The sequence below is a fragment of the Anopheles coluzzii genome, chromosome 2 (assembly GCF_943734685.1).
Source record: "Anopheles coluzzii chromosome 2, AcolN3, whole genome shotgun sequence".
NCBI lineage: Eukaryota > Metazoa > Arthropoda > Insecta > Diptera > Culicidae > Anopheles > Anopheles coluzzii.
Window position 1 is genome coordinate 510,622 of NC_064670.1, and position 22,507 is coordinate 533,128.

Genomic DNA, 22,507 nt, shown 5'->3' on the forward strand with positions numbered 1-22,507 from the left:
GTTCGCAGTCTCGTAGCAAATAGCGGAGAAACATAATCAGCACCAGAATAAATAATAAGCTCCGATGTCTTCGAGACGTGATTGTGATGATTAGTACGGTTTGCTCCCGGCTCTATCCCTTTCACATAATACCTAACAAATCTACTGAAGCTCAATGACTTACACCCTTAGTCTGTGGTCAGTTCGCTGGATTGATAATTAAATGATTTACGTTCCTACGGCAATGACGGATTAGGTATGCTTTGATACGAATATGGAATGTAAGATTGAATGATCAATTAGTGACACCGTTTCAATCGATTGCCTAGATTTTCATCTCACATGACATTATAATCCCATCTGTCCCATCTGTATTTCTTTTACGAAAAGAATCTCGGATTTGCGATAATTTTTTTACAGGCCTCTTTTACATGCAGGCATCTCAAAGCAGAGATACACAAACAACGCTACATTACAGTACGCTCACGTTGAACACAAGCTTACATAAATCACCACACCGATCCACCTTGCTCAAGAATCAATTAACTCTCCTCTTCCTTGGGCTGTTCTACCTTTCTGAAATATGTGTTTCTGGTTCATATTGTTGAATTATTTTACGTTAAGTTGTCTTTCGCCTGTCAACATAGATATAAAATGTCAACCCTCTTTAGAACAACATGTTGCATTCTTTACTAAAGCCTATCGAATAAGGTTGCAATGACACCTAGCTGTCTAAGCGGTCTGACCTAATCTGTGAAGGGCAGTAAAAGAAATTTAGTCCAGTGTTTGGATCCAATAGCCATTACCATCAATGCTTATAAAACTTAATCTTCCATTAATCCTACGAAGTTTAACGACCTAACTACTAAATGCTGGCAACGCATAAAACACGCGATTCCTGGTACTCGACATCACAGGGTCGAAAAGCAGAACGGAATCAATTTACTCATTACCCTACTAGCAATGAGAATGTAAAAGTGTGCGTCTTTCAGGCGAGGGGCATGTAGAAGCAGGGGGAGACGGTTGGAAATACGCGGAATTACGCGGCGGCGAGAGCGTGTTTTGCTTTCTACCCAGTTTTCGCACTCACACAATCACACATGTGTGAATGTGTGCGTTCACTTTCAGCCAGCGCGCTCAGTTTGGTTTTCTCGCAGCGGCTTGCTGATGTCGGTGTCTCGCTCGCACTAGTGCAGCGAGTGTTCCTCGTGCGTTCCCTTTCTTGCTACCACACAAAATCGTCAGTACAGTTCAAGCCTTCGCAGTGTGAGGCCGCGCGCGTTTTAGCCTAAGTCCCGGGCGCTCGATGTAATTTGAAGTGAAGTGTTGAAGTGTTATTTATTTCAATTCACATTATTACGGCCTCGGTCGTATTTTCAAGTGTTGAAGTGTTGTGCACATTGAAATAAAGCAGCGTTAATCTTTCATAATTCAACATGAATATGTAAATTATGCTGCTTTATTTCAATGCTTTTTTTACAGTATTCAACATACACAACATACAGGCAGTAAAGCGGGTGCTTGAAGTGACGATTTTTTTTATTATTTATAATAAAAAATATGTGTGGTTTTGTGGCAAGATTGTGGTTAGCGATGTGTGGAACTGTGCCTTAAGTTTCAATAAAGTGTAAAAATATCAAACGAGTTTGATGTGTTTAAGTTTTATTTCGATGCATGCGATTTTATTACGCAGCAAATCTAAGTGAACGAAAGCGCACAGCGCACAACGCGCAACGAAAGAAACGAGGGGGAGGGGGTGTTCAGCGCAGCGCGCAAGTGCGGCAACAGCGCAGCGCAAACCGAAAGAAACGCGAGAGAGCAAGAACAGCTGATCCGCGCTCCAGCGCAGCGCGAGAGGAAAAAAACGGGAGGGAGGGGGTATCAGCTGATCAGCTGTTTTGTATCGCGAGAGCGCCCCGTGTAATTTGAAGGCAAGCGAGAGAGCGCTGCGCGCGCTCACTCTCAATTCGGAAAAAAATCACTGCGCCTCGACTATGGCGGACAATACAACTTCGACCGAACCCCTTCCCCCTGTTTCTACATGCCCCTCGCCTGTAAATTTTGCTCTCTTTCCCTACAGACAAAGAGAGCGAAATTTACAGGCGAGGGGCATGTAGAAACAGGGGGAAGGGGTTCGGTCGATTTTGTATTGGCCGCCATAGTCGAGGCGCAGTGATTTTTTTCCGAATTGAGAGTGAGCGCGCGCAGCGCTCTCTCGCATGCCTTCAAATTACACGGGGCGCTCTCGCGATACAAAACAGCTGATCAGCTGATACCCCTCCCTCCCGTTTTTTTCCTCTCGCGCTGCGCTGGATGCGCGGATCAGCTGTTCTTGCTCTCTCGCGTTTCTTTCGGTTTGCACTGCGCTGTTGCCGCACTTGCGCGCTGCGCTGAACACCCCCTCCCGTGCGTTCTTTTCGGTTTGCGCTGCGCTGTTGCCGCACTTTGCGCGTAGCGCTGGACAACCCCTCCCCCCCGTTTCTTTCGTTACGCGTTGTGCGCTGTGCGCTTTCGTTCACTTTGATTTGCAGCGTAATAAAATCGCATGCATCGAAATAAAACTTAAACACATCAAACTCGTTTGATATTTTAACACTTTATTGAAACTTAAGGCACAGTTCCACACATCGCTAACCACAATCTTGTCACAAAACCACACATATTTTTTATTATAAATAATTAAAAAAATCGTCACTTCAAGCACCCGCCTTACTGCCTGTATGTTGTGTATGTTGAATACTGTAAAAAAAGCATTGAAATAAAGCAGCATAATTTACATATTCATGTTGAATTATGAAAGATTAACGCTGCTTTATTTCAATGCGCACAACACTTCAACACTTGAAAATACGGCCGAGGCCGTATTAATTTGTATTGAAATAAACAACACTTCAACACTTCACTTCAAATTACATCGAGCGCCCGGGACTTAGGCTAAAACGCGCGCGGCCTCACACTGCGAAGGCTTGAACTGTACTGACGATTTTGTGTGGTAGCAAGAAAGGGAACGCACGAGGAACACTCGCTGCACTAGTGCGAGCGAGACACCGACACCAGCAAGCCGCTGCGAGAAAACCAAACTGAGCGCGCTGGCTGAAAGTGAACGCACACATTCACACATGTGTGATTGTGTGAGTGCGAAAACTGTGTAGAAAGCAAAACACGCTCTCGCCGCCGCGTAATTCCGCGTATTTCCAACCGTCTCCCCCTGCTTCTACATGCCCCTCGCCTGAAAGACGCACACTTTTACATTCTCATTGCTAGTAGGGTTTGTCTGTCGGGTAAACACTTCGATTGCATAGTCTTTCCGAATGGTATTTTTAATCCTCCCTACAGTAAAAACTTCTAATAGACTGTGATCCAAATTGAAAGTAAATACTCTCTTCAACATGTACATTTACTTTCTACAAGCTTCGCTTTAATTATACATTCTATAAACCGTTGTATTTATTTCGATTTTCTGAGCACGTTAAATGTTCACAACATTTTAATGACTGTTTAACTCCGGCTGTTTATTTTCAAACCAAATTCCACTTGCTTTTGTGCGGTAGAATTAGTTTTTTTTGCGTTTCTCTCAACGATATACGTTTAGTAATATGCTACCTTCACAAACATTGCCGTTTCTTGTTCTGTTTATGCCTCTGGCACTGCATAAAAAATGCAAATCCATTGCAAGCATAAACTCTTACACCGAAATGATCGTGCGTGTAAATGAGTGGGCCCCTTTTTCATGGTTTCGGCACTGCTTTGGCAGGTAAATAAAAAAGAAATACGAGAAAAAAACAAGGCTTCCAATTTACACGTTGTTCTTTCCTTGCCAAATCAGCACAAGCACTGTTCTGTGTTGCGACGCATCTACCGTTCTGCCATTACGCCAGGTTAGAACGACGACGTAATCGTTTCGATCAAGAAGCACGCTATTGGTACCGAAATGTGTGAAAATCTCAAAACGTGCTCTCGTGCTCATTTCCACACATACCAGAAGCAACTATAACAGGGCAACCCCGCTCAAAATGTGCTTGCGAAGCAACAGCAACGGTGACAATTTTATGGTTCCTGCATTGGTAGGCAAATTTCCATGATTTCCTCACACTCGAGATTCACTGTGGGGTTGATTTTTTTTTTTCGTTCTTTCCTCTTCAACCACTTCAAAACTTCACCTGTTTCATATGACCTGTAAATGTATCTGTAACTTGTCCCCATTCCCACACCAAACTTCGCAAGGAATACAGATGAATGCACATTAAAGCTATCTCTAACACGTCCAACATTTTATAAGTTGATGTACAAAATAAAACCAAACTTCACTCACCATATAATTACAATTATGTTTATCAAGCAAGGTTTTCGTTAAGTTTTTTTAACATTGTTCATACTTTGACGAATTTTGATTTCGACCCTATTATATGTGCGAACCTACCCTTTCTCAGATAAAATAACAATAAACTTTGCACGCTCATCGACGTTGTTGTAGCATCAATAATGTTACATCCTAACTACAACCCATGTTATTGCTTTTGCTCTACCGTATCCTTTATGTTATGGGGCTTCACATGAGGTATGAAGGGATACCGTGCTCTGTTGTATCACGATAGCAACGAGTCTTAAGCCCACATGGAGCAAGTGAAAGGAATTGAAAACGGAAATCCTTTTTATCTTTATTGAGTTCATTTACAATACACAATACACAATACTGGTTCCGCTTGTAAGCATCATCAGTCATGAACGTATGCAAACGTGATCGTGAGACGGATTAGGTAAATACTATGTCAAACATATTGTAAGAGTTTCTCACGTTCCTACCAAACCCGACCATTATCAGCGCATGATTTTACCAACGTTTAACGACACTTGTTTATGGGAAAACTTTCTCGCAACTTCATACGCCCCACTGCAAAAGTGTTCTTTGGAAGGATGAGATTTTTACAGCACACAGCCCAACTGTCACATTCCGATATCATAAATGATGGTAATATTCATTGTGGTAACCTTCCACCCAGCCACATCACAAGTTCGATTTTGAAGCTCATCTTTTACTGTTCGATGTTATACTGCTCCTCCTAGAATTAACAGCTCAACCACCAAACAATTCCCTCCCCCTCTCTCGTTATCACGCATGGCTATGTAGGAGGATGGCCAAAATATCCAAAATAAATACCTCCGAGAAAGTTCAACAGCTTAAGCACTTTGGTTGAAAAATGTTAACCCCTAATGCCAAGACTAACTTCATTATGTTTCATTAACTTTTGCCTTTTTGTTGCACGTTACTGTTCGCTCCGGAATTTGCCAGTCTGTCTCAACACTCGCCCACCTAGTACGGCTTTTCGGTCACCGCTTTCAACTCGCTGTCGTTCGGTACGCAAAAGAGCATACGGGTGGTTCTAAGAAATCTGAAAAACATTTTCTACCCACAACCTTCCCAACTCCCAGGACGATCAATTGTCGCTTGTCGCAGGACATTTTTCTCCTTCACCTACTGTCCGCATACCTTCTCACGCCTTCAGCGCTATGTTCACTTTTACTTCCACGGCACTTGACCCCGTGGCCAGGAGGAGCAGCCCATGGTCTCTGCAGTAGTGGTGAACGTCGAACCAAACGAGGCCCCTGACCGTTTTATGAAGGTAAAGCAGTAACGAAGCATTCAGAAGGAACTTCCAAACGCAATTCGCTTCCACCAGGGAGGTCCAATTGAGCCCACAGCCGTAGCCGAACGGAGCTAAAGGAGTTGCGATTCTTCGCCTTAAGCCAACATCTTCCAGCACAACGTTTCATCCCCATCTACACCGCAGTATTCACTTTCGCGTTAGGAAAGTTAAAAGCAGGAAGCTTGTATTTTCTAGCTGAATTTCCAAAACCTCAACTTTCTATTCCGAATTTTTAGTCGTTTCCCTAATTTACGACAAGCGACTAACTTACCAAAGCTCTGCAGTCCATTCCCAGTGGGATGCCCATGAAATTTACTGCTACAGTTTGCTACAGTGCCGCTACACGGTTGGACGCGGAGAAAATTCACAGATTCACCACAGGGTGAGAGCATAAAATGGGTTTGAAAAATATTAAACGATGGAATCCCATTAAAAAAGTTTCCCTTCTTCGATATTCCATCACAGCGCCCGTTGTGATTGTTGCCCCCGCTAAGGAAGAGCAACACAAAATATTAACTGGCTTAAGTCCTACCGACGCACGTACGCACTGTGATCATAATTTATGATGGTCGGAAGCCGTTTTTGACATCGTTACTGATCTATATTGTTTCACCGTGTTATGCAAATTTGAATAAAACCTCTTTATAATGATAAACAATCGGTATAGTTTCAAAGCAAACCGGGCATGTTGATCCCGTTGCTGGTCAAAGGCACACCGCACAAAACTGTGGATCTTTCCTCTGTGTGGCCGTTGTCCTCTTGAAAATTGTTTTCTGTAGTTTTGCGTCTCCATCCCCAATTATACACTCAAAAACGCACAAACATTTACACAACCGTAAACCAAAAACCACACGAAGGTTTCTCTTGGGTCGAGCAACAATACCTCGCCGGAAATGGCAGCGTTCTCCACACAAAACCACATCATACAGTCGCATCCATGTAGAACGGAAATAGCGAAGCCTACGGTAAAAAATGAAACTCATTCATCCACCTCGCCTCGGACTCGCCGGTGCGAAAGCAAGTGGAAGAGCCCTGTGTTCCAGGGCACATATTTCCCTTTATGTGTTTGTGTGTGTGTATATCTACGCCCACACGTGGTTTCAATACCGATTGAAACTGTGTCCAGTGTGCTGCATCACATACTCTGTATTCTGATCTACGGACGACCTCCGGCAAGCAAAAAAAAAAGTTAACACAACATAACAAAAAATGCGAAACATGATTATGACGAAAACGATTTGTTTGCCCCATTTTTAATTTTGCTCTCCCCCATAGACTCATTCACACCTAACTGCAGATGTTTTTTCCTGTTTTTACGCTGGCACTAGCAAAGCTGGAAGAGCTTTGCTATGCAAAAGTTCATAAACCAATCCCTAACGAATGCAAACACCAGCACATCGATTGGATTAGATTTATTGAATTTCATGATCGTGCACAATAAAAAAGGAAAATGAATGCTTTGATAAAAACGTTTAAATGTTATTGAAGCAGTGCTATTCTTTTCAATCAACATGAACGATATTTGATGTTGCTTGATGTGCTCAATATGATATTTAAAAATCTCAAATATATTGCATTTGTTTAATCCTTTCATTATTCGTCGAGGGAAATAGACGACGGCTTTCTCCGCAATTACCCAACATCAAGACCCTTTTTCAAATGAACAGTTTTGTAAAGATGAATCCATCGATCCAACATACCGCAGCATTTAGGAGAGCCTCCTTAAAGAAAAGGCTACAATTCTTAAGATATTTCTTCCCATAAACTCATTCACCACTTCTACTTGTTCGTTTGAGTGCTACAAAAAAACCCTCTTCACATACGATTCAAGTCTTTATCTTCCCAACAGCACTCTGCAAACCGAACCCTTTACATATCGCTTGCTCATTTTCCTCTATAGTATATGAATTCTTCCAAAGTGTCCTCCCGCCATCGAATTGAAGAGTTTTTTTTTTTTTTGCTTTTTGCAACCCAACCTTATCTCTGTCGCTCAGCTCATCTTGATGAATATATTTGATCCTTTCGGATTTTGGACATCCATCTTACACGTTCCTTCGTCGATTTTCCTACCGCTGTCCTCTTACTTGTTGACCATGATTTCTCCATCTTCTCTATCACCTTTCAACGACAAGTTTGTGGTCTAGGTCAAATATCATTGCCACACGTCACGTGTTTTTGCACGACATAGGACATAGGAAATGTACGTTTCTCCGAATACTCAAGCACCAATCTCAACCAGCATGAGTTTTTTCTTGTATTTGGATAACATGTGGTGCGATTGGTGTATAGCTGAATAACATGAATTGATGATCTAATAATGTTCATTGTTTTGTGCGCTTTTTACGGAACAAAACTAAAGATACATTTCATGCGATGAATAAAAATTTCGTTCGAATTTTTCTGTTCCTGGTATCAAAAGTAATGCTACTCAAATATATCTCTAATATCTGTCTAGTCATAGAGCAAACCAATCACCTTCAGTTCCAAAGTAAATGACCTTTATCGAATACTAGCTTTCGAAGAAGAAAAAAACCAATCATACCTACAAAATTGCTAACGTATCTCGCACAATATCACAGCTCTAATTCCTAAATGTATCACAATTGCCACAATCCATCTGGATTACTAAAAATAAAGACATCTCCATGCTCGCTCCAGTTTATATACCTGTATCGATTTCTTTTCTTTTCTGGATGGTTGAGCGCACAAACCAAAACGATGCGATCTCAGACGAAAGTAAAAGCCAACAGAACTGTGTTATCTCGACCCGGTAACCTTCTCCAAAAATGGCTGCAATATCGAATCCTTCCTTCCGGATTGACTACCGTTTCTTGCACCTCGCTGATATTCTTCCACAGTACCGAATGCTCGCTCGTCTTTCACTGTAGAAGTGTAACAAAATTGTGAGTAAGCTAAAGGATGGGGAGGCTTCCCGTACAAACAGCGCCCTTTATTGGCAAACAAAATTGATAGAGATAAAACATCTTTTCGACATTTCTCAACCCCAGAGTTACGAGTCCATTCGCCTGTCACATAACACTTGTGCGTACCAGCAGTTCGTGCATCGTCATTGCCACGGTGGGCCCGGAGACAGAGACATGCTTCTTCAACACAACTGTTGGTTTTTCTTCATTCAGTGTACTCCGCTCGATGCGCGATGAACCGAAAGCTTTGGTTGCCACTTCTTTAGCAGCATGAAATGAAAATGTCTCAGACATAAACGTAATAAACTTGACTCGCTCCTGAAATTACACAATTTATCAAACAGCTCCCATCGACAGCACATGTTCCGAAAGGTGACCTATCTAACCTACATTTGGTGTAAGGAACGGGGTAAATTGCTTTGATGGATACCTCCGCCAGTGTTGGATGGAAGAAGGGTAAAAATAAATTCATCTCCTTCTGTAGTGCCCAACACTGTGCCAGTAAATTTTGACACAACTCACTATCGTACCAAGCAAGATGGATACGTAAGAAGCTCACATTTCAGTCCTTTGCCATACGAAAAGTATCTGCCGTTCGTACATACGCACGCACGAACACGTGTTATCTCCAGCGTTTTTGCGAAGAAAATGATCATTTTCATGTAACTTTTTTTTTTGTACAATTTTACCCCGAATATCATCTGACCAATATATCTGTTTTGGTGTTGCACAACAACGTGCAGCAAACCCTAGCTCTTTATGAAATTGTGGGCTGCTTATATTTTGGGACATGCGTTTGCCATAAACCCCCGAAAATGCTATACGGCTACCCTCTGTTTGGTAATTTGGTATGCGGGCAACAGCATCACTTTATACATCAACCTCGTACGCATTAGACTGCTGTTATCAAACTTTGAAGAGTATAAATATACAATTTTAAAGGGCACATCATGTTAAGAAGGAAGAGAGAGGATTACCATAACCATAACATCTTAATGACAACTGAAATTGTATCGATTATTATAGACGTAAGACACAAAAAGCTGCTCGAATGAAAATAATTCCACTATCTCCAATAGCCTTTGGACTTTTAATGAAGTACATGAATGAATTCTAGTGTACCAAGCGTAGCGTACAGTTTGAGAATTCAGCTCTTTAATAACTTAACTTTCGTTAACTTTCGTCAAAACCACAACTTACCAAGGTTTCATTGTTATAGTCGGAGTTCAAAGTTCGTCTTTGTCCTTACCATTCCTAGAATATCATTCATCTGAACCAATGACCTTGACGCAGCACAAGTTTCGTAAAGGTTATTATAAGCTATGCGGAGCGAACGTACAATTTCGTTTGAACTTTAAATCTATGTTTCGTACCTCGTAACTTGGCAGCTCATGCTATCAATGTGCATTCGACAGACAAAATCCATTCCTCGTCACAGTTCGTACTTAATGCCAATTATTGCAACCATCAAAACTTTTACCTACTCATTAATCGAAGTAGTGAGTTTGCGTTTTGTACTCTTCTTGTAATTAGGTAATCGCGCGTTCGAGTTCTTTTGCAGTTAAATAATCACATTTATCTCATCTGCAATTAATTGTGATATGTTGTTCTTCTTTTAACAATGTTTATTTACAGATAAAGTAGAAAACCATGTCCATACAATTGCAGCTTCAACAGAATGTTTAACGTTTACTGTATTTTTCTGCAAAATTTTTAAATTTAGACTTTATCATAAACTGAATTTCCATCACGCTATCAAAATGCTTTTTATACTGTTTAATTGACAAATCTGTTTAAAGTATTGCTCATACATTCTCAGCGCGAGGATTTATATACAATCTATATGCACTTCCACTTACTGATAGAATTACGTACAAGTGAAAAACAAAAAGACAAAGGTGGTTCAACAGAGCCACTCTTCAAGCTTATATGCATTTCAAATTCAGGCAAGTGTAATAAACATGCACTCGTGCAAGTTGAAAAACTTTTCATAAGTGAAATCTTCTTACTTGGGTAACTATAGTAACCAAGCTAGGAGAGCAGCTAGATACGCACAAGTCTTGTAAATTGCAAAACTTTTGCGTATTGCATGATGGTTCTTCTTTGACAAATTTTACAGAATCCGCCGAATAGATGTTGCACGTATGTCAAAAGAGATACTCGTCGCACGACTTAACAGCATGCCCGTGTGCCTCATACGTAGAATTGACTATTCTGCTATGGGTAATCAATTAGTCACTGAGAGCCAAGCCCATTAGTGGCACAGGCTGACCTTCACTGGCAATAGTTTTTGCGTCACTAAATAGTAAATAGTAAAAAAATAGTAATCAGACATGCCTGTTCCTACAAGGCTAGAAAAAGATCAATTCCCGTCCAGACTGATTTCGCGCCACGCAAGAACTCACTATTCGCTATAGAAGTGGCGTGATACTTAATAAGTCTAAGAAGCTTATATCAGGCAACACAACTGGGAGAGTCATTTTGCCAAAAAAGCGAAGTGTAAAAAGGAAAATATTACTTAAATTCATTTTAAAAAATCCGTGCTATTTCATGTCCTTTATATATTCAACCAACCAACCACCATATCGATCGAACAGACACACAAACAGTCGCTTCTAGTTCCCATTTGGGAATAAAACTTAATGCATGCAGCAATGCGGAATGTGTTGGGTGTCCTGTCAACCAGTTTAATTTTAGGATTGTTCCCACTTTAAACCACCAACTTCCGTTTGTTTTGCTTTTTATGTCTAGCATTGGGCTATATACCTCCATAATATACGCTCGGAAATTGTTTCCTAATCTACTCGATACGCACCGTTCTGCCCAATTTGACTCTGCCCAATTTCCCATGTATTTAAAAATTCCTCTCGACGTTACCTTATTTTTAGCTCTGTCTTATTCTCTCTCTCTCCCCCTCTCTCTCTTTCTTTCTCTCTTTCTTTCTCTATCTCTCTCTCTCTTTCTTTCTCAGTGGGTTGCATAAACTAGCTTTGATAAGAAAAAGAGATATAAGCACAATCGACCCTTATCTTGCTCAGTCTTTCCCTTTCATTGCAAATACAATCCTTTTCGAACTCTATAGCTGCCTGTCTCTATCTATTTTAATAGTCACCGACCTACGCTCAACGATCAAAAGGCTCCCGCAACATGGAACCTAGGTTCAAAGAAACCGTAAAACCGCGTACCCCACAACATTCCCTCCTAACACCCACCAAACACCCACTTCATAGGATCGGGGCGAATTTGTATATGATTATGATTATTGCCGTATCGTTTATTTTGAGTGCGTGTCGTGCCATTCGCTATTAAAAATGTTCCCAACCAAAACTCGCTGTCGGCCCACACGCACTCGCAAAAAGGGGTACGAAGGTTAGGCAGGGATTGTCTGCCAACCTCCGGCTTAATTTGATTGTCTGCTTTAGCTACTTTTTTATGCCCCTTTTGCGGAATCCTTTTTCAATTCACAATACATGGAAAGTATTTATACACGCACACATCGAAACGTAAGCAATCGACAAATGATCATCATCGAGATTCCTTTCAGGTAATAATCTGGGGTCTTTTCTAAACTGGTAATGGACCAAACAAGAAGAAGCTCACAATATCCTCACGACCCTTTTTCTAATGGCTTAGCCCATTACTTTCAGTTTGAAAACTTTCACCATTTCACTCGTGCCAAAAAATACACAATTAGGCCCTTATTTGTAGCAATTTAAACCAACATCTGTTTACTGAACTTTAAAGCAGAAGCATATACTTTCATTCAATCATTCCAGTGATTAGGTTCCTTTATATTACCCTTGTACATCTTACAAAACAATGACACAACTAGCAAATATGGTATCGTATGTGCAAATATATCAACATATACAAATCGTACATTCAGCACCTTTTCAATGCCTCATTCACCCATTACAATGAAGAGCAGCTGTTGAAAACCCTCGACAACCGAGTCATACTCACGCTACACCCATTAAAATCAGTTCGAATGTCGAGTTAAATGGATCGTGTGATATCGCCGAGAGCATGTCTATCTTAATGTGGATTCTCTTTTGCTTTACAAAACTATGTTTTACGTGGTAATAGCAAAATGAACGAATAAACTACTTATCCTATCAGCATATTTTTTCCAACCATTTTTTTAAATGGTACATTGGCTGCATTAATGGTTGTTGGACTGCATTTCTCGGCGAGTCCGTTTGATACATGATGTTCTGCACTGAAAACATCATGTGAACTGTTTGCCCATTTTCTGAATCACCCATTCCTGTAGCCCGTACGGTTCCACTTGATTGCAGCACTTCCATTAGCCAAGTGCAATAAATTTAAATCGACATCCCTGCATCAGAGCAAATCTGCACAACTTCCAAAACATGCTCTCTGCCAAATCCGTTCCGGAAAGAAATTGATAAATGTCCTAGACAGCCATGACTTTGCTGTGCTAGAAAATGCGCTGTTGCGACTGCTTCCATGGGAATTGCGCATTCTAACATCGTTCCATTCAATGCCCTTCTTTTCTTGCAACTGAAGATTCAGGTTATTTTCCAACACAGCGTAACTGCACAGTCTGATGCACGACGAAACGGCACGTCGTATAAATCAATTATTGTCACTTTTTGTAACCATTATTTTTTGTTATCAAATTATCAATGGAATTTTACCATGAGCAGCCATTTCACCGTATACGAGAGTCTACTCAGCTAAGCAGCTGCTTTTGGGGTTCTTTGAAATAACATCAAATGAGAAATGCATCTGCTTTGCAACTCATGAATTTTGTGAACACCGAAGTGAAAACTGCAATATCACTTAGCATACGGAATCTTGTCATAATCGTGTTCAGCAGTAAATCTACATTTTTTTATTTTTGTTGTACTTTCAAAAGCCATTACAGATGAGAGCCAAAACCCTTTCACTCGGTGGGATCGTTGACGACAAGCATTGTTAGCAAAAAAAATCATACCACTGTATACACAATACGTCGTTTTTTGATGCGATCCTTCACACAAAAGCACCACTAGTACCACTAGTACCTTAGTGTAGAAGTCAGCGAGACATATTTACAAGGGCCCGGATTCGAAGGATTTGTTTGTTCCCGCTCGCACATGCAACAAATGCCTGACAACCGATGTGCCCCCTCAAATGTTCAATCTTGCAAAGCTACCGTTTCGGAAATAACCGCTTGCAGATTTACCTGCTCATGCTGCCAAGAACCGCTTTCAATAATAAATGAAGACGAATTTATTGCGCAAATATTGTATAAACTGCAACATAGACAACATAGCTACAATAGTTGAATCTTTATTGTGATTACGGGATGTGCACTACATGATAAACCAGGCGATTAATACATTCAAAGTATTAAAAAATAGTTTCTTTAAACAACAATTGAAACTAATCATAGAATTATGTATAAAATACTTAAATTTAATTTGAATAAGACACTGACGTTACAACTCTTTATTCAAAGATATGATTTTTGAAACAACAAAACATACAACGCTCAAATTACGAGTCGCTCAAATTCCAGCAAAACAACCAAAAATTAAATTACAATTAAGGTGTGTTTAGAATAAATACACCAACACTTGTGGCATTATCGTTCTTTCAGTTGTTGTTGAAGGTCTGTCGCTGTGACGAGACTAATGAACATTTAATTAGGGCGTACCATACGGGGTTTTGTCTCACATGTTTGCAGCTGACATTTGTAAGATCAAAGTGAAAGAAATGTAAGGGCTCATTCGCAACCAACTGCCCCGGTTTCTGTTCTGACAAATAACCGGCTAACCGGGTACAGCTAAAGACTTCACGCCGGAAATTAGCCCGGAAGCGTTACACCCGAATTCTATGGGTGATTCATAATTATATTGTCCAACTGACGTTAATTGCTTTCGAAGTGCCAATTCTTGCTCGTACCTTCAACCGCTTCTTGTAACTTGTAAACAGAAATTTGTTGAATATAAGCTAAGTGCACACATATTAATCATGAAACACCCCAAAGCAAATGTATACCATCCATCAAGAGATGAAAGTGATCGATTGCTTATCGCAAATGGTTTAAGCTCTGGCAGAAAAATCACAAACCGTGTCCTTTCTTTACATTTTCCTTGTGCCTTCCAATTTACCGATGGCACTTTTCCAAAAAACCGCAACCAAATCAAATACGTTTCTGTTCAACTGAATTCGTGATCTATCTTAGATGACACATTTCCATTATCTTTAAGAAAATCTAAAATGTAAAAAAAAAATATCAATCCGATGCGTATGATATACTTAAAATGAAATATGATAGAGTTGATTGTAAAATATGTCTTAGATTTTCACACGAGTTTCTCGTTTTCTGCGTACAATACAATCCACATTGCACGGTAAGCCATTATCTACTTTTGCTAAAACGAGCATACCAGCTGCATTCACATCATGTTCCGGCTTCTCTTGTACTTATAACATGTTTGATAACTCTGCACACAACACAGTTTCAGCAGGAACCACAACAATGTATCTTATTTCCGTTTCAATTTTACAACCAATTTTTGTGTCAGCTGCAAGGCTTACAATTGCCAGAAGCAAGAATCATTTCGCCCGGCTGGGAAAGGAAATGAATGGAATTATAGCGTCACAAAGGAAATGAAAATCTTGCCAATATTTTCCCATCCTATGTCTCGACTACGAACGTATACAAATTCTACATTCAATGACTATTTTATCTCCACGTTTCCATCAATGGGATTTCGAGCTACCCCTTTCATCGTCTCTGTATGTCTGTCAATGGTGTGTGGACAAAAATGACTGAAACTTGGCATGATCGCATGACTTGTCGTTTCCATGATGCGGCTTAAAAATTGCACTACTTTCAAGCATGCTTTCATTAAAGATGAACCACTCCCAACATTTCATCTGCGTAATCCATTACAAAACGTTTTCAACGCTCAGTCCATTCTCGGTCATATGCAATATTTATGCTGTCTGTATGGAACCTGCGAATCTGACCAACTTTCAGATAAATTATCAATTTAACACTCTCGAGATATGCTAGGCAAATTTCATAGAACGCATTCCACAACTCTTCCATTTTGTAGCCCACCATGGATTGGGTACATGGAAAAGCTAACGAATTTAATGCCGGCTAGATTAAATCGAATTTATGTAAATAACACATTATCCTCTTTGTCGTTACCTGATCTGATTAATTCAAAAGCATCGATACAAACAAGAACCCAAACTGCCCAATACCGATTGCTTATTATTTAATGCATTCAATCGCGTGCATCGTGCATCCGCGCTAGGTGCAGAATGCAGAACCTGCTGCACTTGCTGGAAACAAAAACAAACATCATCATCACCATGCAAACAAGTTGCCGTGTTCGTATGTTTACGAAATGCACTACCTTTAATTTTTGCATCCAATCTATCGATTTAATTCAGCAAATTCGAAGCAAAATCAAATTGTTTCAATTGAATCTCCCTTCGCCTGTAGAGCGAGCTCATACACGAGCTCTTTCCTCTTGCGTGACCTTCCGTGCTTTGAGCGATTGCAAAGGTAGTGAGTATTTACATTATTTGCACATCGTTGCACACTCAGGTTGATTAAAAAGCTGAACTCAGCACTGCATTCTGCCTTATTGATAGTGAAGTAAACTACTAACCAACACGATTAAAAAGCACCCACTCCGCCTGCGGAGCTTTCCTATGTAGATTAAAAAACAACACACAAATAAATAAACATGCCATTCCTGCACCATTGGACATTTGGGGAAAGTCAAATTCAGTACCAAAAGTCAGGGCGAAAGATTTTCCAATTACTGAACCTGCCATACCCAACTGCCGACCAGGCGTCTCCAGCAAATCCATTCAAGTGCTCTCTCATGTTCATGCCCACCAAAATAATGCTTTCCGCAAATGCTCCATCCCTTTTGCAAACTTTATCTGGGTTTTAATCTCATCGAGTGCGCTATGGGTCCCTCTGACTGGCGGCTGTGTGGCACGGTTCATTCATTTAATGTTAATCTCGGGACTCGTGAAAGCGCGCTCCGATACAAAAACATGGCCTCAAATCCTGTAAAAGCCTAACAAGCGTGCAATGGATGAATGGCATTATGTATCGCGCATGATGGATGCCTTTTGAGCGCTTTCGCTTCGCTGTTTGCGATAATTATAACAAACATATTCGTTTAACCATTATTTTCATTTCCCCTATTTCCCTCTTTCGCAAAGCATATCGCCACAAAAAAGCTATACAGCGCACGGTCCCGGCGGAGGTCAGGGCACAGTGGACACAATAGGGGAAAAACAACAACCTGGAACGAAATCACGTTGCACGGTAATTGAAAGCCAAATCAGATCAATCATTCTGCTGACATGGTCATGAATACACACACTCGAAAAAGGGATCCCGCGTCCCGCGTGCAACAAGGGATGAGTTTATTTTTTGCACCACCCGTAAATGCCCCTGGAAACGTTTCTCATTCCCTTCACCGAACAGCTGTCTGCGAACAGCTACACGAAACCTTTGTTTTTACGGTTACCTTTGGGTGCACTTCGTTTCACAAAGTGCCCCTGGATTGGATTGTTCTGTCACACTGAAATCCTGACAACGTCAAACCCTTCGCACCCTTGACAACAGATGACACTTTGGGGCAGTAACGACACAAAAGCTCACCTTACCGAATTTTCTCTCTCCTTCTCTGTCTTTCTCTCTCTCTCTCTCTCTCTCTCTGTGTCTCCATGTTTCATGGTACTGGCTTTCAAGTAATATAAATAATCTCTTAGAGTTTTTAAACTGTCATTCACACGCAATGTTAGATGCAATGTTAAAACATATCGTTCGAGCCCAAAAATACCTAACAATTTTTTACCCTTTACTCTGTTCCACAAATTTGAAAATCTTCTATTATTTGCTTTGCCACAAGCGAAACAATTGTTTTTATCCTTTGCATCGCCAACGACGCTCAAGTTACGTCGACATTAAATAAACTTTCATTTCGGTTCGACTCTCTAGCACATTACCTGCAGTGCACATTACCTTTTGTCACAGCATTAAAACATGACTCTGACATTTTCTAGTCGACACGTTCCAATGCTCCTACTCCTCTCATTCCACGGTAACCTAAGTCACGTGCTGTTTCAACGCCAAATACGCCACAAATGCCAAATACGCCAGCGGCAGCGAAAGAATAATCCTCATTGCGCGCCTGTCATTTCATTTGTTCTCGGCTCAACAACGCATAAAGAAAAACTCATTCTTCTGCCCTCGAAGTCAGCCACGCTTCTGGGATGAGAGGCACATTCACATCTTCTTTTGCGTATGCGAAGCTTTCTCGTTCGCGTTCGGGAACACCACGGCACTTGTTAATATTTAAATTCCACTTCTCGCAGAATTATCGACGTAAGCTTAGACATGACGCCAGGGTGCGTCACGAGCATGGAAACAAATTCTAAGCAATCACTGGCAACGGTAGCGACAATGCTGGATGTGGGATGTGGAAGCAAGCGCTTCCAAATAAAAAGAAACAAAGTTTAATGTTTCAATTTGTTAGCAGTTTTCTCTTCTCTGCTTTAGGTGCATGTTACGCAAATTCTACCCCCGACGTTTTGAGCTCAACTTTTAGCTTTCGAAGTTTTGCCTCATAGCCAAGAATACACATCTAGACTATGTAGACTTTACCAGCATCCATAACTAATGCCACAAATCTCTTCTCTATTTTTTTCTGTCTATCGCTCTCTCTCTCTCTCTCTCTCTTTCATTCTTTCTCTCTCTATATATTTATCTCTCTCTATTACTTATTCTCTCTTCATTTCAGCTGAACTTGCCGGTGGATCCCGAAAATTTCGCACCGAATTCCTCCAGGAGTGGCCAACGCCAGGAACTGGGCCTTATTTTGATACCACCGTTCCAAGCAACATCACCGGTTTGGTCGGCAAGACGGTCCTGCTAAACTGCAAGGTGAAAAACCTCGGCAATCGAACGGTAAGCTGTTGAATACTTCATGAAATCATATTTTCCAATATCTTCCGGCAAACCCATAATCTATCACTGTAGGCATCTTCAGGCTGTGGGCCCAAGGCTTGTAACGTTACTAAGAATGTTTTACCTCCAGTAGAAAAAATCCCAACATTGGAAGCATTTTGGCCGTACCAGCTAATTAACGCTGGGCCGTACCATTCCGTCAATGTCCGGGATTACGGTGCTAATCACAATCTCACTCCAACGATCCAGCTAAACATCCTCTTTGCTGAGTCCTTCTCGTTCCGGTGCAGCATTCTCGCGGCTCGTTTGAGAAGATTGCTTAATCTTCAGCCATGGTCTGCACCATTGACATGGGTTTTTTTTTCTGCTACCAACGTTGCAGCTTCCTTCGCCTGGAACTCGAGAGGGCAAGCAGTTTCGGTTCGGAATTTGAAGCAGGATTAGGCCGGATGATAATTATCGTCATCTCCGCTTCTATTCAGTGAAATCTGCTTAAATCTCACCTAATGGGTTAATGCCAATGACTGCTTCGAGGCGACACATTTCTGAAAACGAACCTTGTTTGCTATTTTCTGCTGTGAGATAAAACCGGTTAGTTTTTCTCTTTGCGAAGCACCAGTCATTTAAAAACATCCCAAGCTCAAACAAAACACACTGAAATCGGATAATCATAAGCGTACGTCAGTAGAAAAACAAGGTCACATGAGATTCCACGGAGTTGGTCTCCATCTGCAGGAGTTGGTCTGTAGTCCGAGGAGGTTCTGGTTCGCAGTAAAAGGATTGTGTCGATGGTTTCCGCGTACTGGCTGAAAATGGACACTATTCCAACAAAACGAATGGCTACATAAATGTTTGCCTTCGTTGCTAATGCCTTTAGGCGTGACTATCGTTTAGCCAAACAATGGTGTAACTATGGCAGCATTTGCGTTTTTGCTTCAGAATCTCTTTCATTATTAACCATGCGATCCACTTGGTACGCCGACTAACGAGTATTACTCCAGTCGGTAGAGGTGCCTGGATTTGCGCAACCCATTGTTCAAGGCTAAAAATTAATACACAAGTTAGAAAAACCTTGCGTTCACACTAATTAAAAACTCACTTGCAGCAAAAGTTCATTATTTTACAGCCCGAGTTTTTTGCTTTGGTTAATCATGTGCCTGTTGCGCTCACCCACTTATCCGTAGAAATTTCGTTTTACTGACAATTAATTGAAAGGTTCACTTTCAAAACAAACTTTTCCCATTTTGTACACTTGTGTGCTTTCGACACCGTTCATTGCACTAACAAACAACATACATCGTTGACCTTATTGACTTGATCCAATTCGCCATGCTTATTCAAAAGAAAATTAGAATAAATGTTCATCCTGCAGCGTTATGTCTCATTCTGTGCAGGAATATCATGTTCATATCAGCCGTCAAATACCACCCGGTCAATTGTATGAGCCGGTCTGTCGTGCCGATTTTCTAAAGAGTTCGCCACGCTCGCTGAGTCTACCGTCCATTCATAGCCGTCTCGCGGTTCTTCCTGACCTCAGGAATGAGGTTAACTCGCGAGTTCAAGTGCCGATGTTGAGAGAACAAAAATTACCCACTTATTATCATCGTTGCCATTACTGTTATTATTATTATTGTAATAAGGCTTTGCTCCAGCCTTTTAGGAGTGAATGTACGCATTCACGACGGCTACGTACGAGCCACGCTCCGTCGATCACACACGTGCCCGAGCACACACAGGCAAACATCAATTCATTCCACCGTAATTCATCGTCTAACACACGTAATGAGAAAAAATAACACGGTCGGCATCCGGCAGACTCCCGCGGCGTTGAAATTTTCCACGTGAGCCACAAAGGCAAAACTGTGCAAGAAATAACGATGTTCGCGAGATTTCTGAACAGCATCGCGTGGGGCCGGTTACGGATGCCGCGAACTCAGCTAGGATGCCTCTTAAAGAGTCACCCAGCGTGGCTAACGTCTCCAGATGATTGTGGTGTTGAAGTTTTCAAAAGGCTGTTAAGCATGAGCACGGTGAATTGAGGATGAGAAATGTCCATGTTTTCACATCCTTGTTTGTGTACTACCCACCCATCGACCGTCCCGGAACCCGCCTATTCATCCCAAAGGTGCCAAATTGCTTTGTTCCGAGAGAAAAGGGTAACCTACTTCAACCAGTGGGAGACTGTAGAAATTGCAGGCTTTTACAAATTGGCTCCGTTTTCGCTCACAGGCCACGTTTTATACAGCACGGACCCGATTAATTTAATTCCATTTCATAATTGGGTTCATTTGTCCCACACTTGAGCTCATTGGCTTCTGGTACAGCAGCATTGCGTTACATTTATACTGCTTCCAAGACTAACGGGGCCAATAAATATGTACTTATCGTATGGACAATCTGTACTCCGAAAGTAAATCGTTGCTACAGACTACACGCTAGCTAAGCTCCGATTCAACACAATTTCTCTACCATCGATATGCACTTCCGAAATCGAGACATTTCTATGACTCTGCAAGGATTTCTCTTTATGAACCTCGACAGTTCAATCCGATTTCAACCTACCGTCTGTACGTAGTTCGCACCCCTCTTCCAAAGTATGCAACCGTTGCTGGTAGAAAGCTCGGAAAAACAAACACTGCTTCTCGTCTTAGCTTTCTAGCTAGCATTTTTCCCACGTAGCAAAACATACACACCCCTCGATCTAGCGTGCAGTATCGTTTCGTTACGATTCTATATCTCTCCTTTTTCTTCCTCTCTCTCACACACACTCTTTCCTTTTATCTCTACCTCTCTTTTTCTCTTTTCCATCAGGTTTCGTGGGTTCGACATCGGGATATTCACCTCTTAACTGTCGGACGCTACACCTACACCTCCGACCAACGCTTCGAAGCGATGCATTCACCCCACACGGAAGAGTGGACACTCAGGATTCGGTACGCCCAGCGCAAAGACTCTGGCATTTACGAGTGTCAAATATCGACCACGCCACCTATAGGACACTTTGTCTATCTCACGATAGTGGGTGAGTATTACGTAACACCTTGAAAATCGTTCCCATCCTGCCGATCCTCGACAGTCCCGATCAACTTTCCGTTCCAAAAACGCACCACCAAACTATTTCCAATTACTCGCCTTTTTCTCCTTCTTGACTTGCCTGCCAAAGAGCAACTGTGCGACTGCCGGGCACACTGTTCACTTGCCTACGGGGAAACGACGAGCTTTTAGCACTGGTTTTCGATACTTTCCCAAAACCTTTTCCACCGGGCCAATCCACCCAGCACTATCCCCGTGGGAGTTCCCAACCCGAACGATGCTGCATCAGCAAAATGCACGAGCAAAACTGCTATCATTTCGAAGGCGCCGTTTGGCGCGGAAAATTGCAATACACGAAAAAGCATGGCGAAACTTTTTGACTTCAACATTGTTTCCAGCATTTGCGCGAGCGAAGCAAGCAGAACGGTGCCTCGCTTTTTTTTGGTTGACATTTCGTTCACCGTTCTATTTTGCGCTGGCAACATGCTTTAAAAAAGTGGAACTCCGTTTGAACGATACAGCTACGGACGGACACACGGATCGCTTTAAAATGCTGTTTTTGAGCAACTTAATTTCATTTTTCACTCGTTCCGGGTGGCTAATTTCTAGCTTCCTAAATTCTTCAAATCCTTGCGTCGTATTGCGCCTTCCCGCTTGTCATCCACGCAATATCCTTATGTGGCCGTTAGCTGGCATCGTTTGATATACAAATAAAGAAACACAATCCCTGCCAGTGGATGGCTACGGTTGTGCTGATTTCTTCCGAAACATGTGTATCGGCCCGACGAGGTCTACTACCGCTCGAAGCCAACAAATGGTAAAAGCAACATTAAAAGCATTCCTTCTAATATGCTTTCCCCTCGTGTGCACATCCGAATGGGCTGGCAAGCAAACCGCACGAAGGATTTGCCACGTGCAGGCGCTGCTGGCAAGCGAGCAGCACCATCGACAAATCAGTACGC

The 22,507-nt window shown here is 41.6% G+C and overlaps 1 protein-coding gene and 1 long non-coding RNA gene across 8 annotated transcripts in view; one reads left to right on the forward strand and one right to left on the reverse strand.

Annotated features, from left to right (window-relative positions):
• The window catches only part of LOC120950136 (zwei Ig domain protein zig-8-like), a 58,742-nt gene that overhangs the window by 31,616 nt on the left and 4,619 nt on the right, over positions 1-22,507 (forward strand). For all 7 annotated transcript variants that reach the window (XM_049605572.1, XM_049605573.1, XM_040367923.2 and 4 more), the window contains 2 exons: positions 18,346-18,512; positions 21,324-21,534. In XM_049605572.1, the coding sequence (XP_049461529.1) occupies positions 18,346-18,512; positions 21,324-21,534 (378 nt within the window). The remainder of the gene's footprint in view (positions 1-18,345; positions 18,513-21,323; positions 21,535-22,507) is intronic.
• LOC125906521 (uncharacterized) lies at positions 2,556-3,254 on the reverse strand. The gene is made up of 2 exons (XR_007451900.1): positions 2,893-3,254; positions 2,556-2,718 (listed from the first exon to the last, which is right to left on the reverse strand). It is a non-coding gene; the product is annotated as an uncharacterized LOC125906521 (long non-coding RNA).